Source organism: Vidua chalybeata, chromosome Z (genome assembly GCF_026979565.1).
Source record: "Vidua chalybeata isolate OUT-0048 chromosome Z, bVidCha1 merged haplotype, whole genome shotgun sequence".
Taxonomy (NCBI): domain Eukaryota; kingdom Metazoa; phylum Chordata; class Aves; order Passeriformes; family Viduidae; genus Vidua; species Vidua chalybeata.
Genome location: NC_071570.1, coordinates 38,001,791 through 38,019,738, shown reverse-complemented (window position 1 = coordinate 38,019,738; position 17,948 = coordinate 38,001,791). Strand labels below are relative to the sequence as shown.

At 37.8% G+C, this 17,948-nt stretch overlaps 1 protein-coding gene across 3 annotated transcripts in view; it reads right to left on the bottom strand.

Annotated features, from left to right (window-relative positions):
- Nucleotides 1–17,948, bottom strand: part of FYB1 (FYN binding protein 1) — a 43,942-nt gene that overhangs the window by 13,270 nt on the left and 12,724 nt on the right. For all 3 annotated transcript variants that reach the window (XM_053932744.1, XM_053932745.1, XM_053932743.1), the window contains 7 exons: nt 11,417–11,591; nt 9,727–9,776; nt 8,541–8,560; nt 7,675–7,721; nt 6,192–6,309; nt 3,794–3,950; nt 899–1,043 (listed from right to left, as the gene is read on the bottom strand). In XM_053932744.1, coding sequence (XP_053788719.1) covers nt 899–1,043; nt 3,794–3,950; nt 6,192–6,309; nt 7,675–7,721; nt 8,541–8,560; nt 9,727–9,776; nt 11,417–11,591 — 712 coding nt within the window. The remainder of the gene's footprint in view (nt 1–898; nt 1,044–3,793; nt 3,951–6,191; nt 6,310–7,674; nt 7,722–8,540; nt 8,561–9,726; nt 9,777–11,416; nt 11,592–17,948) is intronic.

Here is a 17,948-nt window from a genome sequence, read left to right as displayed (position 1 = left end):
AATGGTTTTTTGAATCACATGTAAGCAGCAAAATTTTCTGAGAGGTCTGGCAACATAATTACCACTGTCATGCGAGGCTAAGTGGTAGCCATGAGTCTCGTGACAAGACCTCTAGGGTATTTCCCCACCAGCAAGTCTGATCTGCTGCTCGATATGTCACTTCTCTAGCTGCAGATCTATTTGACATGAAAAAGATGACACACTGAAGTAGAGAATCTGCAATGTAGCACTGCACTGCAAATGCATGGAGACTGTGCCATAGCGAAGCTTCCGATGAATTTAGAAAAAGTATAGCTTATACCCATCTCATAGAATTTGAGAGGCATTCTTTTCAGGGTTAAATTCATAAGCTGCACTATTTTCTGAAGTGTCAGCCTCGACAGGATTTCAGAAGTCCTTTCTCATCAAAATGAAAGGGGTAGTAAGACTTAAAGACTCATGAGAGCAATGAGGGTGATCAGGAGTTCCCTGGTGCAGTGAGTGTTTCCATTGCTTTTAGTCTTTTATCTTGCATCTTAGAAAAGGGAGCATGTGACTCTGAAAGACAGAGCAAGTAAACAGAGAGAGAGGGAAGAGAATTGGACTTCCTTCAGATGATTTGTAATCCTGTATGGCTTGCACTTTTTTCTCCTTTGGATTTCAATTAAATAGGTCCTCTTCCAATAGTATGGGTTCCTCCTAAGTATGAGTGCTTACAGATGCTGGACTCCAGAATTCATTTAAACTCCTCTGACCACATAGGAGCTATTCAGTCTGAATAGCTACATATAATACTTGCACATTTCTTATATAAATGGCTGTTTTGTGTCAAGAGCTGGGTTTGTTGTTGGAAAACTTCCCCTGTCTAGGCTGACCTAGGTGAATCACTTGTTTCTTTTCATGCATTCCTTATACATACCTGCTAGTAGTGTCCTGCTCTCCAACGTCATCATACGTTTCTTGGTCACTCTCTGTATGTTTCACAGCAGCTCTGGTAGATGGTTTTTGCTTTCTTTTTAAAGAATCATAATCAATCTCCACCATGGTTGTTTTAATGTATCCATCTAAATAAATGAAACCATGCAGTCTAAGGATCATGATATAGGGATGATTTTAACATGAGGTTCAGAATCAGTTACTAAATTGTTTTGTACGATTTTCGAAAACTTTCAAGGAAATGTCTCATTCCAAGCAACCTCATCTATAAACACGAATACAAATATCAGATCTATCTCAGATCCCCCTGTTAAGCCCTCCACAGATCATGTTTAGTTCACCTTTATTTGCTTCTCAGCTACAGCAAAAGAATTTTCCATGCAGGAATCATGGGGCAGCCTCCTTTTCTTAGCTGGCTTTGGGGTCACTTGTGGCAGGATATCTACTGCCCCCCCCCCCCATCTACGACAGAGAGTTGGTGCATAAAGAGATAACCTGGCCTGAAAGGCTCAGCAAGGGGGCATCTGGCACCAAAAGGGCTCAAGCCTCAGCTAAGAATGAACATTTTAGTCTGACGATTTGATGTGGGAAGAGATAAAGGAAATATTCTTGACTAAGAGACCCTGTTTTACAAACTATAAAAGACATATGAGTTATCACAGAGGCAGAAGCCTTCTACACACACACCCTAAAAGTTTGGAAGACCTCTCCCTGGTGTCCCTGGAAGTAACATGGTTACTTCCTTGAGGATTGAGGGAAAGGATTTTGATGTGTGCTCCACCAACAATGGATTGGTAAAATACATTGAATCCTAAGTTATATTATTTCTTCACTAGCTGTAGCATTGATAATAGGTACCTTTAACCTCACGCTATATTTACCTACTAGTAGTCTCTTTTTGTCTTTATTTCTGTGTAGTATTAGTTTGTTTTAAGTCTTATGTATGTTAGCTTTGTGTCTATTAAATAAATTATCTATTCTATAACAGACCGAATCAGCCATTTTCAAAGAACCTGTGAAAGAGAGTGGGTTTTGGGGTGCTGGCCATCTCAATAAAGATGGCCAGCACCTCCTGCCAGAGGCCTGGGCAAAAGGCAAGGACTTATCTAAATTCCACATCCATTTGTCTGTGGAGTCCACTGCAGTCTTGTGGTGTATTTTAGGGCAGTTTCTGACAGGTCATTAGGATGATCATGTTCATTGATTTTTCTTCAGGTTGACAGACACACTGTAGCTACATTGACCAGAGCAGTTGACCTGAGATGAGGATCTCTGTCTCTCCTGAGGGTAATTTTTGACAGGCATAGTGTCTGTACAGAAGAGTGCAGAAATGGATTTCTCCAAGGTGAAAAATGCTCATGCATTTTTTTTGAAAACGGAAAATTCACCACTCTCCTTCCTCTGAGTGAATGCAGTTTTTAGTGTGTTTCCTTTCAAATATAAGACATTGATCTTTCCTCTTACTTAAATGATAAGAACTGATTTTCTTCTGTTTCATCTTGACAGACCTGATCTGTGAACATGGAAGGCTGAAGCATTGGTGTAAAAAATTGATCTGTATTATTGAAACTTTTCAATGAGAAGCCTTGTACAGCTTCAAGTTTTGCTGCTGCAAGAATTAATTAATGAAAAGTAAATTAATGAATGGACTGCACATGCAGTAGAAAATACCCTTCTCCCAGCCCTCATCAAGGTTTGATTTGATGTGTACAAAATGATTAATGTAATTGACTTATTTTCACAACTTCATGGTATTGTGGAAAAGCTGTTATTGGAACTTGCCTCTTGAGATCATCTTGGCCAATCTCTCAAAACAAGCATGATCCTCCATTAGAGCAAGTTGTCTAGGACTAAGTTTTGAAGATCTCCACAGATGGAGACTCCACCACCTCTTTGAGCAACATTTTCCCTTGCTTGGTAACCCTCACAGTAAAAGAAATGTTTTCTGCTGTTCGAATAGAACCCTTGTGTTTCAGTATGTGCCTGTTGCCTCTTGCAATGTCACTGGGTAACTGGAAAGAGCCTGGCTCCATTTTCTTTACATCCTCCCACCAGGTATTTATGAACAATTATAAGATACTGCTTAATTTTCCTTTCAGCAGGCCCAGCTCTCTCAGATTCTCTTTGTATGAAAGACTTTCAGTTCCTTACTATCTGTATATATTTATCACTACAAGCTGCTCAGCTGGTATCATCTACAATTTTGTAGAACTCTGTTCTACCTGTGTGGACTGTCTTACTAATTTTATTGGCATTTTAGTTCCCCTAAAGATCAAACAAATGCTTTTAATAATTATGTTTGATTTTATAGATCAAGCTTTTATAACCCAGGAGCCAGATCACCAACCTCTTTATACTCAAAGATCCACTGATGATGCTTACACCTTAAAAGGAGAAACATCTTGGTTTTCAGAGAAAATAAAACCTACAAGTCAGTTAGAAACTTTCCATAGGAATAGGGACAGGAAAAACACTTAAAACAGGCCCTTATATTCTCTAATTCTATCTTAAGAATACCCATGTTATGTTTAATACAAAGAGATGAAAAAACATGATACTTGTTACTTGCAGGGAGCTGAGTTCTGATGCTGTTTGAAGGCTGCTGACAGGGAATTACTCCTCAGTATGTCAGTGAAAGTCCCAGCATACTATACGTAATTTATTCCAGTGCCTAAAAGGTGTTACGTTATGTTGTGCAATAACTCCCTGCTATGAACTGTGCCTTGTATGCCATCTGAGGACGGAAGGGTGACTTGCAGTAATTATTTACTTTGGTGGCTAATGACTCAGACTGGTAGGGCTAGTCCTTGGTGTAACGCTCACGTTTGCTGTCATGCAGTGAAAACATTCAGGAGCACAGTGAAGAAAGAGAACTCACAGCATCCTTTTATCCTGCCCAGCCACTTTCCTTCTGGGTTGTCTGTGAGGCGAATGATTTCAACCTTATCCCCCTGTTTAACAGTCAGTTCATTCCTCCCTCCCTTGTGGTCAACGCAAGCCTGTGCCTGATGAAGGACTTCAATGGGTCCTGTTAACTGAAGAAGAAACAGAAGATATCACAGATGTGGAAAAATTGAGTTCTTTCCTAGGCATTCAGAATAAAAGTAAAAATAATTATAATGATGGTTATTTGTTTCATTGACATTTGAAATAGTGTGGGCAAATAAACAGAAAGGCTTTCTCCTGCTCCAATTGTACAGCTTAAATTAAAAATCAGAGTTTAAAAGAGAGGGGAATGGCATGGCAATAGAGCAATTGAAGAACTGACTGGCAAAATCACATAAATACTAAGATTAAAATCAACAAACTAGCCTATGACACCTTTTATGAGTTCACAGAACAGGTGCATTTCATTCCAATGGGTGTTTCCATTTATTTCCAGCAGAACTAGTCATAGAATCTTTAAGTTGGAAGAGACCTCTCAGATCACTGAGCTCTCCCATTAACCTAACACTGCCAAGTTCAACTAAACCATATCCCTAAGCACCACATCTACAGATGTTCTAAATACTTCCACAGAGAGTGATTCTACCACTTCACTGGGTACCTCTTCCAATCCTTTGCAGCCCTTGAAGAAATGAAGAAATTTCTTCAACCCATGAAGAAATTTTTCCTAATATTTAAACTAAATATTCCCTGTAATGACTTGAGGACTCTTTTCCTATCCCTTGTTACTTGGGAGAAGAGACTGATGCCCACCTGGCTAAAACTCCCTGTCAGGCAGTTGTAGAGAGTGAGAAGGTCCCCCCTGAATCACCTTTTCTCCAGACTAAACAGCCCTAGATCCTTCAGCTGCTGCTCAAGCACTTGTGCTCTAGACCCTTCCCCAGCTCTGCTGCCCTTCTCTGGACTCACTCCAGCCCCTCAGTGTCTTTCTTGGAGTGACAGGCCCAAAACTGGACATGGGATTCGAGGTGCAGTCTCACCAGTGCCAAGTCCAGGGGAAAAATCAGACAATCCCTGATCCTGCTGGCCACAGTATTCCTGACACAAGTCATATGAGTAAATATTAATTAACATTAATGTTAATGGGTCTGCCACATCATGCTTTGTGTTTACTATTCTACTCTATAAATGATCTTGCAAGTACTCACAAGAGATGATCATGCTGTTTATTGATGTTCAGGATTCACTTTGTGAGGTCTTTACATTATGTTATGAATAAGCTATTTTAGGATTTTGTATTTGTGACTTTAAGATATATATATTTCAGAGGCATATTGTTCTTGCCAGTTCTAACTCAGGATTATCTATCCTGTATAAGTGGCCAATAAATGGGAAAGAAAATGTGCATTAACATATATTTGTTTAAGAATAATAAATTACCTTAATGGCTTAATAGTCTATAAGGGAAAAGCTTTCTGTGCACTCATGCCTACACTTCTTGTGACTGGTGTAGAAAATAGACTTGGCACCTAATAAACACTAGCTAACTCACTATTATTAATTATGTGTACCTTTAATATTTGCTTCGTAACTCATGTCAGGCTCTCCACAGCAGACCAAGGCCATGACATGAATCACTATGGCTTTATGTGTACAGAGCATAATAGGAAGAAAAACAAAGCTTCCCACTGTGTACAGTGACAATGAAAGTAGCAGAATGGAGAATTGTGAATGGGTATTAGCTAAAACTGACTGGCAGACTTGTAAACTGTGACAGCATCCTGACCACCAGCTATGCAAAAATGATTTAAACCAGAAAGAACTGTCTCATCATTTAGCCCCAGAGAATGACTGTTGCTCTCCTATACAAGTCTTATTTTCCTCCTCCTCATTTAGCCTGGAATTTACTGTAAGTCCCTTTCTACCAAGTCAAGGGCAATGTGTTGCAATACAATTTTGAAATCTTTAAAGGGCTAAATACTTTTGTTTCTGACTACAGTGAAGCAAATAACAGTATGTGTATGGGATATAGCTCCAAATTTTATTAAGTGCTTTTGATGCTATTCTCATGAAGTAAATTATTAGAAACAGAAAAGTGAAAACAGATGATTTTAAGGCTTTCTTACATAGAAAAAAAGTGAGAAAGTAATTTAATGAAAACTGTAAACACACAGTCTTTACAATCCATCAGTGCAGAGCTTGCATTCAAACATATGCCAAACAAAAAAAAAAAAGGCAGCTTAAACCTTTATTCAGAATTTATGCAGGTGTTTGAACTACCTACCGTAACAAATAGTTTCGTAGCCAGGTGAAAAGCGTATTTTGAACTGGACAATGCTAAATAATGCTGCTTGCATACCTTTGTCCACATTACCACATAAAAAGCTTACTTTGAACTTTTTCCTCAGTTCATGCTCTTTCTTTTCTTTTTCCTTTTGTTCTTTCTTCTCTTGGTCCATTCTTCTCTTATCTTCTTTGTCCTGCTTCTTCTCTTTTCCCCTTGATGATCTGAAAGTGCATTGCCAGGATAGAATGTGTGAAGAAAATCTTCCTTAGAGCTACCATACCCAAGGCTGACAAAAAACTGCAGGTGATGAAAAAAGACTTCAAGTGAAATCAAAGCTACAGATTCTAAACCATAATGCAGCTGCAACAGATAAATTAAGCAGCCCTTTACTACATTTGTAAGTTACAGTGTCTGCCCTCATGAGGACAACACACCAGACAAGGTTATCTGCCTCCACATGTGTGTGTCCAAATGTCTCTGAGCTAATTTTATTGAGCATGCTTGTGAACTGGCAGCAGTGCAGCAGTCTAGATGTTGTACTGGATGCAGCTGTTAAATATTTACCCAGGCCACCAGTGGTTGATGCAGGCTGAACTGAGGCCTGAGCTGCCACTGGATTGTGTTTTTAAAATTGATTGCAACCTATTTCAGCAGTCTACACAATGAGTCAGTCTTCTACACTCATTTCTTCACACCAGGGTACACTACCTGCTGTGCCTTGTGTACTGGAAGGTACTGGGGTTTGGGAAATTGGGATAGAATTAGGCCCACATCTCCAGCTGTGCCATTTGGCTGGAAGACCTGCGTTTTAGAAACACTATGAAACTGATTGAGTGAAACTCCCTTTTTTTTCCCCAATACTTTTGCTAAACAAGTAGGCTCAAATTGCTAAAAAAAAAATCTGAAATGAGGATCACTTGGACTATAAATCAAAGGGATTTCAACAATAAATTTTTGCTGAAAATTGTTGTACATCTGGAATATTCTACATCAATTACTTATTCAGAGGGAATTAGAGTTTTTCTTTGGCTATTGTAATACAATAAATCTCATAGATTTAGACATTACTGGGGCAGAGAGAGTCATCAAAGGAAAGGTCTAAATGGAAGAAGAAAAAGCAGAGCTTGTAATCTGTCTCTGTAGCTATACTAGTTGACTCAGGCAATGAAAATTGTCAATCCAGCCTCTCATAGGCGTTCTAAGAACATTTATTTGAAAAGCAATAAATAAAAACCACAACAAAGATCTACCTGGGACCACAATAGCTTGGAGCTGAGCTTATTTTTCTCCTAGGCTATAATTCCAACCAGTGGTTCAGACATACTCCTTAGATCAGAAATCAGAATTCTGTTATCTAAGTCACAGTTACTACATTATGTAATTGCAGGAGTTTTGCAAAGCCAGGGCATGGCAGGTCTAACTGGGAAAGAACCTGTGAACAGCCAGACTTTCTGCAGGGGAAATGAATAAAGACAGTAATCCCTGGCAGGGACTGCAGTAGAATGAACTTTTGTGCCAGATGAAATAGACCTATTGGAAAAGATAGTAATAAAGATACAATAAAATAAAGGGTTTATAATTACTACCTGATGTCATTAATGTCTTCATACATCTCTCCATCACTTTCTTGACCCTATAAAAAATAATCCATTTTCAACGGTCTAAGTACAGTCGGAAAGACATGAAGAAACTTGGTCTGCTATATAAGCTTCATACAAACTATATAAAAAACTTATATAGCAAAATGCAAATACCTTTATTCTTCCCAAAACAAGTTACTGCATTATTCAAATGCACTATTCTTTTATTTCTGCTGTTTCTTTTACAAATAAAAAAATATATCACACCTATGAAGCCTTGTATTCTTAGAATCACCCAAGCACATTGCTTAATCCAAAATGGATGTTTTAATTGCAAAGTGTGTCCTGTAAAGTCTATCATTGCTGATGATTGCACTGCCATGATTGCACTGCCATTATGTCTGGGCTAACCCTATTTAAACTGGAATGCTAAGGATCTAAATGGGATTCAGATTAGGGTCTAAGAGATTGTTTTAGTCCTTATATAGTCAGGTGCTTAAACATATTGATAAAAATCTGTGATTAACTGAAATATTAACTGAAATATTCTATTACCAGAACAGGGCCATTATTTCTATTATTTCTGGAAAATTCCAATGAAATGAAATGTCAGTGGTAATGTAAGATGTAGTTTTCCATTTTCTTTTTTTAAATCAATTTTTGGTATCTAGCCAGCTTTGGTAATTTGTTCCAGTTTACTCAGCTTCTCTGATTTTATTTCCATCCTTCACAACAAATAATTGCTTCTGCAACTTACTATGGATACACTGCATTAAATCTTCAAGTAATTGTCTAATGTGTTGAAAAAGTTTCACTAAATTTGTAAGTTTTTGCTAAAAAAGTATAGGTTTATATTGCTGGATAGTACTTACCCTCTCTGTATTTCCATGACCTACAGGAACAAAAAAATAAAACCAGGATATTTGGATATTTTTTTTTTTTTGTACAGAAAACAATTCCTTCTAGCATTAACTATTTAAAACTGCCTATAACATCAGTGATACTAACTAGAAAATCTTATTATGCAGGCTTCTGTTTTTAGTTGAAGGTATGAATGCAAAACTCAGTTTTTCTAGATTGCTTTTGTAGAACATTGCAAACTAAAACCATCTTCAAACAGCATTATTTCACTATGAATTTTAAAAGCGGAAATTTTATTTTAAAAATCTTCAATGATGTTAGTGAATTTACCTATGCTATTTGTTTACAAAATCACTATTTATATGAAAAAGTAATTGTCAAAAACCTAATAAATCCAAAGAGACCTCAAAGAAATTGCTTACACCAGCTCAACAGCTGAACAAGTAGGCAAAAAGCTCTTTTCCTAAGCCAGCCTCTGTCCTGGGCAGCAGGAAAAGATATTTTGTGAATCTCCTGATTCCTCCTTACTCTCCAGGCAGGTAGGTAAGGAAAGCTCTGTTCCAGCTGCACAGCCTGCAGTGCTGTGAGTCGTGGACGGCTAGCACACTAAATGATACACAGTGTGCCTGGCACAGTCCAAGTGGAGGGAGGGAGCAGAAGGCAGATTGAAATTCTTTGTGTCACAATCTGCTCATCTGCTGCTCCTGGTACAACTCACTGCCTCTCACTGCCTCAGACCACAAAGTGACAGTAAAAGCACAGTCAACCCATTTTTTTTTTTTAATAAAGTATGAAACAGTGCCTCCTTCACCAGACCACACAACGTCAACTCTGAAAGAGCAGCATTCATTTTGATTCAGGTTTGAAGATCTGGTGATTTATGGTTCCAGCATATTTCTAACCAAACAAAAACAAAAAGAAAGATAAAAAGAAGAAAAAAAAAGAAAAAGAGGGCAAGGGAGGGGGGAAGAAAGAAATTGAAAGCAGTTTCTGAGAGTCGTCATATTAATCACAGAACAGTAGATCCATTAGTGTTATGAGACAACCATCTTCACCCATAAAGCGGTAGAACCAGTATAATTATTTACACAAATCACTCTTGAATACAATAAACTTTTGTTTATCTTATAAATACAACATGCTTACAGCTTCTCACAGTAGCCATTAATTAAAATGTATAAAATGTTTGCATCTTACCCTGTGAAACAAATTCAACATCATCATAATTTTCTTCATTTTCTAGGTTTCTGTAAGTATGAAAAAGTAGACATGTGAAACCTATGAAGATGGTTTTATGATTACATTTTCATTAGCCATTTTTCTGGTGCTTTTAATTATCTATTTTATACAAAGGCTGAACAGTCTATTGAGCCCTATATCCTATTTAAGTACACACAAAATTTTCTAAATTGTTTTCTCTGACTGTGACTCAGTGTTTCAGGTGGGGCCACCTTGATTCAGAGTAAAAAACATCAAAGTGAGACAAAGGCACTCAGAGCACGGTATAAAAAATATCATAAGCAGATGGGCTGACTGAACAGAAAGAATCTGTTGGGCTTTTTAACCATTTTTGCAGGTGCAGGCTTCTTACAGTGCAAAAGTACAACGTCAGACTTTTTCTCAATGCTAAATATAGCTCTGAGACTTTGTTGGGCTTAAAGTCTAAACAAGGGACAAGAGAAACAATGATGTAAAGGTTTGGCCAGGTAAAATGTCACCAGAGTTCTTAGATTTAAAATGTTGTCCAAATGAGAGAAACACCGGAAATATTTCCATGGAAATGGAATTGAGAATATAACTAATAACATCAGGGACTTTTAACTTTATAATGCTTTGTAACAGCAGAAAGAAAACAAGGGCTGACAGTTATCATCAAAGAAGTGTAATCAAAAAAGGACTTGAAAGTAGAATGGGATGCTCTAAAACCGGCTTGATGGGGAAAGCAGGGAGGCAGGTGAAAGCAAAGGTGTCAGCACCCAGGCACAAATTTTCAGCAGAGAGGAGAATTTACAGGGCACACAGGAATGGGAGAGCAGACAGGGCATCTGGAGGTACATTTCACAGGTGTTTGATGTCAAACTTGGCTCCTATGCCTCAATAAAGAGGAGGATACCCAGCATGGCTGCTGCAGGTACTGTGGCTGTGAGGCAGGACTGGTGCTGTCACACAGCACTGAACTGGACATGCCTCCCTAGCTCTTCCTGCCTGCCCTTTTGATGCTCTGCTGGCCAGAGAGCAGCTTATTATTCAGGCTCAGCTTGATTCTGGTCAGTTTTGATGCTGGACTCAAGTACTTATACCTCTGTCAGTAGAGGTTTTGCTTCTGTGCACAGCTCTTCAAAGAAGGATAAAGAAAGGAGCCTGTATCAACAGAGATTTCTCAGGGTTATCATACAAGGCCATGACATGGCCTCGGTGCAGTTTCACAATCAGCGCTGAGCTCAGTTCCTCCAGCTTGCAAAGCTGCTTCCTGGGGTATTGGCTCATAGACCTGACCCTCCTCGCCCTCTTTACCCAGAAAAATTCAGGGGAAACCTTAAGCTATTGAGGCAACTGATTTTCTATCAGTGTTTAAAGTTTTTGGATTGTTCTGGAGTAAAAAACCAGTCTGTTCCCTTCCCCCTACCCTCACCAAAAAAGGGAAAAAAAAAAAAAGTTGTTATACACAACACAATTCAGGGAAACAACTGAATAGATGGAGGGTACAAACTAATATAAAAAGCTAATTCTAAACAGGCCAGGTACAGGGCACGATAAGGAAAGTAGTGTGAGACACCCCTCTCTTAGAAACCGGGAACTCATGCAGCCTTCGCCTGCTGTGACAGGAGGAAAGTGGTAGGCAGAGAAAGGTGAGAACATAAAGATCTTGTGGCTTATGTTCACTCACATTATTTCAGAGCTGGGCTTGATGTTTCTGGGAGGCAGACTGGGAGCTGCTGGCACCTGCAGGGATGGGTGAAAGGCTGGTGGAGGAGGTGGCACAGCAGTGTGCGATGGAGGTATTGGTGGGGCAAGTGCTGCTGAAGAAGGTCTTTTCTGTTTCAAACCTTCATTGTTAGGATCTGAAATATAGAAGAACAGATTGAATTTATCAAACAACACCTGAGTAAGGAACTTTTCTGTGTTTGATGAAGTTTTCGGGTGAGATATCAGTACTGCACACACCCCACAGAAAGTATATTTTGATGAACCTACTCTTAGATATTTTTGTTGCATTATCTTAGCACACTAGAGAGAAGGAGACTCTGCATTTAAAAATGTTCTCCCTGTACAAGGCCATGAAAATGTCTTTGCTAAGATATGAACTAGACACAAAAAGAGCACAGTTCAATATATTAATACTTGTGTTATAAAAGTAAATTATAATTTAATTCCACAATTTGCTTAAAAAGACCAGCTGCAGAGTTTCATATGAGCACTGATGTAGTCTTGCTGAGATTTTCTTGCTCAGAGAAAGAGTTTTAAGGGAAGGGATGAGAGACAAAAATATATTTTGGACTTTATAAAGAGAGGTACAAGTTTCTGAGCATCTTCAAATACATTTTTAGTATAAGTTGTAAAAGTCTGGACTTTTCTAGCAAGCTCAGATTAGAAAAGTGGCAGTCTGTGAAGCTGCACAGAAACTACACCCTCAACAGATAGGTGTAGCCTCAAAAACTGATGGTGCTGTGCACCAGGCACAGAAGCCACAATTACATGAGTGAGCTAATATGCATGTGTGCTGCACTGAATTCATGCTTCCTGCAGAAGCCACAACCAAACAATAATAACCACTGCTCTGAAGGTTGATTTTGAGAGAAATTATTCTACACAAGCAAATTAAGTCAGGGTTTGGATGCCATGATGTTTTTAAAGTATCTTTTTTTTTTTTTTTTTTTTTTTTTAAAGTATTATTAGTGGATTAAAATCTACCAAAAAAGAACTATCCCCAGCTGCATGGAGACAAATCCAAGAAAATCCAAGGAAAAGGAGAACAGTGGGAAAAAAATCATTCAGAGTTTTGTTAAAATCAATTACAGCATTTAAGTTCACACCTGCAAGAGATTGAAATCTTGTCAAGTAAAGGAAATTATAACTTCACTGAAAAAATAGTGGTTCAAAACACAGAACAATGACAAATATTTACTAAAGCAAGACTGAAGATTGCAAGAAGCTATTCAAAGAGCTTTTTCAGCTTATTGGGTGTCTTATGAGAGACAGGAAAAGGGGAGTTGGTAACTTTAGGATGGACCCTTCCATATCTCACATGGAAATCAAAGTGAAATTACCAAGCCTTGACAGTTTTTCTTCCTACTAGCACACAACTCAAAAAATTATGCATAAATATTTCTCCATGGATATTTAGACCAACTTGTCAACATACATATGAACAATGGTGCATTTTAAACCTGTTAAGTTCCTCCATTACTTAAACGGCAAAATACTGATAATCCCAACACGGATGATTACACAAATGAATTCTTTTGTGGTTTGTGCATTAAGGAACATTAAAGAAGTTTGTGCATTAAAGAAGATCCTTACCATTTAAGATATCAAGATTAAATTTGCACCACTTATCTTTTTAACATTTTATTCAAAAATATAGCCCAAAAGTCAAGTGAAATAATCCTTTCTCTTAGTACTGAGAAGGCTACAGCAGGGTCAATGCCAGCTGGAGAGTACCCAAAGGAGAATAGTGAGAATGAGGTCTAGAAAACATACATTCCTGAATATATTGAACAAATGGTAGTGGTTTAGGGAAATGCTGTAAGATTGGGGTAGAACAAAATTAATACCTAAGTCTCTGGTAGTGAAGAAAGGGATAATTTATATTTCACGCCCTTCTTTTCCATAGTGAAGAGGCAATAAGTAACATGCTTAGAGGCAAGGAACATTTCTTAGAAGACACTTTCTAACAGTGAAAGTGGAATTTTAATACTTTGAGGTCCACGTTGAAGAAGTAGGATAAATTTATGGGTTGAATAAGTTCTAGTACAGTTGTTCTTACCCTGTACATTGGCAAGGATATCGACATAGTGACAAACAACTTCTTTATATCCCTTCCAATTCACTGCTGACATCCTTTGATTGCTGTCCTGTGTGTTACATCACATTTGAAATATTTGCTGCTATATTGAGATCAATATAGTATAGCTGGAGCTATACTAAAGTAACATTTTGGCTAAAATGTGTCTTTCAGGTGTTTGAAAGGTGTTGACAAGACAAAGAATACTACAGAGTTTTTGTAGTGGTACTTGTTTAGGTTTGCTTACTATTAAAATCTGCATCTTACTGTTTTCTGAGTTCCTCAGGCTTCAGGTTCTATTACATTTATTTTTACCTTTGCACACAGGGTCAAAAGCCTTTTTATCACCACTGTTTTATACCCAAAAGTATTGACACCACTGGAATTATAACATAACTGGAATTATAACATAAATAATATAATGATTTTAAAAGACTCAAAATTTTAAATCTCAATTTAGGGTGCTCTTTTTTTCTTTTTCTTCCCCATGTAATTATTCCATATTCCCCAAGCAATTATTTCATAGCTATTTCTGTTATCTCTCCAACCTTTCCAACACTGCAGAAAATCTGGCACTGGAATTCTACAGAGCATTCACTTGTCTGCCACATGTAGTGATGAAAATTGCAAGTCATTCTTCATCTGGCCATATCTCTACTGATTGCATCCAGGGGGTTTCAGTATTTTCTACAATTGCAATCTCCTCCTGTTTTCGAAGTGCAGACTCCTGACTATTAAACTAATGCCCATAAGCAAAAAGCTTTTATTCAGAAACTTTGTAACTATATGAAAATTCTTTAAACTTTTAAACTATATAAAAATTCTAAAACTCCAAGAATTGAGAGTTATAAGCTGATAACCCTAATGCATTATACTCTTCTACCTCATCATAGTCCTTACCCAATTGTAAAACTGCTTATAACTTGATTTTTACTTCCAAATCATTACACAACCTTCTTTCACAGGTATGGTTTACATTTCTTCATTATATATGTACTATTGCATTTGAATAAAAGCAAACTTTGCTTAAATGAGCCAAGGTTACACATGACTGTGCTCTTGTTGTATCTGAATATTTGCAGACTATGTCTTAGCATTTAATTCTTCACAGTCTTTATTCATCCACAGACTACAATTTCTTATTGCCCTAAAACTTCTTATAAAGATGAATATGACTGACATGTATCACCAGATGAATTCTAAATTCTAATCAAAGAAAACAACCAGAAATGAGTCTATTTTTTGGTTTGCTTGGTTGGGGTTTTTTTTTTTTTTTTTGGTTGTTGTTGTTGTTTTGATTTGTTGTCCTGAAAGCCATGTTAATTTGTATTAATAATACTCTTAAATTTATTTTTGTGTTTTAATAGGGAATCCTATATCAGTTTTTCTGTGGTTATATCTACCTTGTCCTAACAGAGTGTTCTGTATGTGCACAACATGCATATGAACCTTTTGTCTTCATATTGTATTACTTGTGATAAGTCTTTTGTAGGACTACAGTAAAAATTCTTCCCAAGTCTCTGTGCATAATACTTCTTTCATCTGATGTCTCTTGAAAGCCAAATCCAGGCAATAGGAAAGTTAGCCAGGAAAGGACATCACATGCATTTTAGATTAAGAGCTTATTTTTAAGTATTAAGGCCATACAACCTGTCCTTTTAAATTTTTGTAGCTTGTTACAATCTAACAGTAACTAAATGATCACCATATTAATCAAAATACTGCTTTTTTATTCTCTAACTATTAGAACTGACTCTTCTCTGCCTTTAGAGTTTTAACTAGCTTAATTAGTTGCACTTATGACCAAGACTGATGTAGATGTAATTTTGACTCCAGTTCCTTTTTTTTTTTTTTATCAGGGACACTTGGTACTATAAAAACATGGAAAAGCTCTGTGGAGATAGTGGAACCATAGTCAGCTGCAGACACTCAGATCAAGAAATTAAACTGAAACTACATCCTGGCTTCATGTGCGCCTGAAGTACTCTCATCACAGTAAACAGTGTTAAGGGTGGTCACTGTGTGGTAGCTTTGACAGCTAACACCTTGGTTTCCAAATAGCCTCTCCTCTCAGGACTCAGCTTTTTCATATGTTGTGCTGCACTGAATAAAGAGAGGCAGAAATGGAAGCTCTTCAAATAGAAACAAAAGAACAGAAGAAAAGGTGCTGCAGCTGTACAGAGAAACCTGCCATAAAAACTGTCCACAGAATGTCCCAAATATCCCATTTTACTGCTGCTTGTGGCATTAAATGTCTTTAATCATGCCCAGATCCTCAGTACAACTATGCACAGAACACTGCAAAAATCTATCTTGTGTTCTTGGAGAGCCTTCTCAAATAGCTTTCATATGGGCACTGGCCAAAAGTTCACTTACATTCTTGGGAATGTTTGTTTATCAGGAAGTGAAGGACACTGAAGTTGTCTTGATGCAATACTTGTGACTTTGACCCTTGCCATTCTTGGCTTGTGAAAGGGAAACACTGATACTGACACATCTTTATTCGCCAGTATGACATCTAGAGAAAGATTCCATCTTCCCTTCATGTCCAGATATTCTGTGTTCAACAACAGAAGAAATCAACCTGCATAAAAGAGCATTTCTATGCCTCTCTCATGTGAACTCAAAGAGAAATTAGAAGTCCAGCTCTTTTGGAACTTGTGAATTCTATGTGGGCAAAAGCATTCAGGGAAAAATGAGAAAAGGCCATTCTCACCCTATTAAAATCTTCAGTGCTGTCCTGAGATACTTTATCACTCTGTCCTGAGATACTCATACAATAAATATGTGGCAAAACGAAGGGAAGTCCTAGCACTGCCTGAAGTCTGTAATGGAGTACACCTGGAACAAGCATTACTTGGTAGGATGGGAATCTTGCATGAGCCCGTCCTTTGGTCACAGATGGTTCCCTGTTTTTCAGAATTGTAAAATGAACTGGACTCATGTGCAAGAGTGATTTTAGCTCCAGTATTCATAAAACTTAAATGACATGTCTCTATTTATTGCCTTGAGAGACTGGCACACAGAAGGAGGTGAACATCCAATTATCAACCTGAGCAGAATAGAAGCTGTCAAAGGGAAAAAAAATCTCACATATTTTTAGCACTCATATCCACAGTTCTACATCCATCAGCTGAAGATATAAACCCATCTGTTCAATCCAATCAGTATTGCAATACAATGTGTTTATTTGGCACAAAGCTTTCAATTGGCAGCAATGAAAAATAGTAATTTTGATAATCTCCCTTGAAACAGGTAAATATCCTGTTCTAGCAGAGGGTGGTCTGGCTTCAGCTATTCATATTTTTCTCACCCTTGGCGGGACTGCAGCAGCAATGTATACCTGTTCTGAAAGCCAGCAGCACTTTAGAAATCTCAGTTAGCTCAGAACAGCTGTGTTGATCTTATCTGCAATAGACTGTCTTGCAAATGGATTAGCCTGGCCTCCAGTCCCCAGATAGTCCAGAATTAACCACAAAGACTGAACTGTTAATGATATTTAAGGTATCAGGCTGTAGCATCCAGCCTGATATCCATTGCCTCAATCTAGAAATTTCTGGTCCAAGACTGCACCCTAAATAAAACTGGAATTGAACAGCAATGCATAGCACTGTGTACATTCCATTTTGAGTGGTCTCATCATACCTGCTTCACCATAAATAGGCAGCATAAATACATATACACATGTAGTAAGAAAATCCCTTCTATAACAATGCAGCCTCTTGCAACATGCTAGGCAAAAACTGATTATTGACTTTGCATTCTAAAAAAACCCCACCTTCTTTCTTTGGCCTAGAGTATGGCTTTTGGTGAGACCTTATTCCCTTTGACCCCTAATGCAGTGAGCTCCTGATCTGTTGCTGACTCCTGCTTTTAGTAATGTTAAGAAAATCTGACAATGAGCAGGAAACTCAAAGGAAACTTAAATATTCTGTGGGGGAAAATGCTTGTAATTTTAAAATTATTAGTGAATTTTTATAGTTTCCATTATAAAATGACTTCAGGATTTTTTAAGCAGTTACGCATCAGAAAGTCTTTAAAAGAACCTTTTTATAAAGCAAAATGCTTTTGAGCTACTCTGCAAACCCAACATGCTTTTCAGTTTTACCGCAGAGCACCTCACCATTTCTACATGCAAGACCTGGGTAGCTTTCTGGGTTTTACATAGGGTTTGCTAAGAACCTGCAACAACATCTGCAGCAGCTGATCAGCCACTTCCTACTTCATCTGCAATGTGCAGAGAGCTGTGCTCTGCTCTGCTTCCCTAACCACATTCTCGTTTAGACACAAGCCATGGTTTCAGGTTTCACTATTATGCTGCTTTGGAGCTGTTCAGAGTGAGCAGGTAAACTTACAACAGAGCTGAAGCTCATTGCTTTTGATTATGCTGCTGTTACACATACTGTAGCAACAA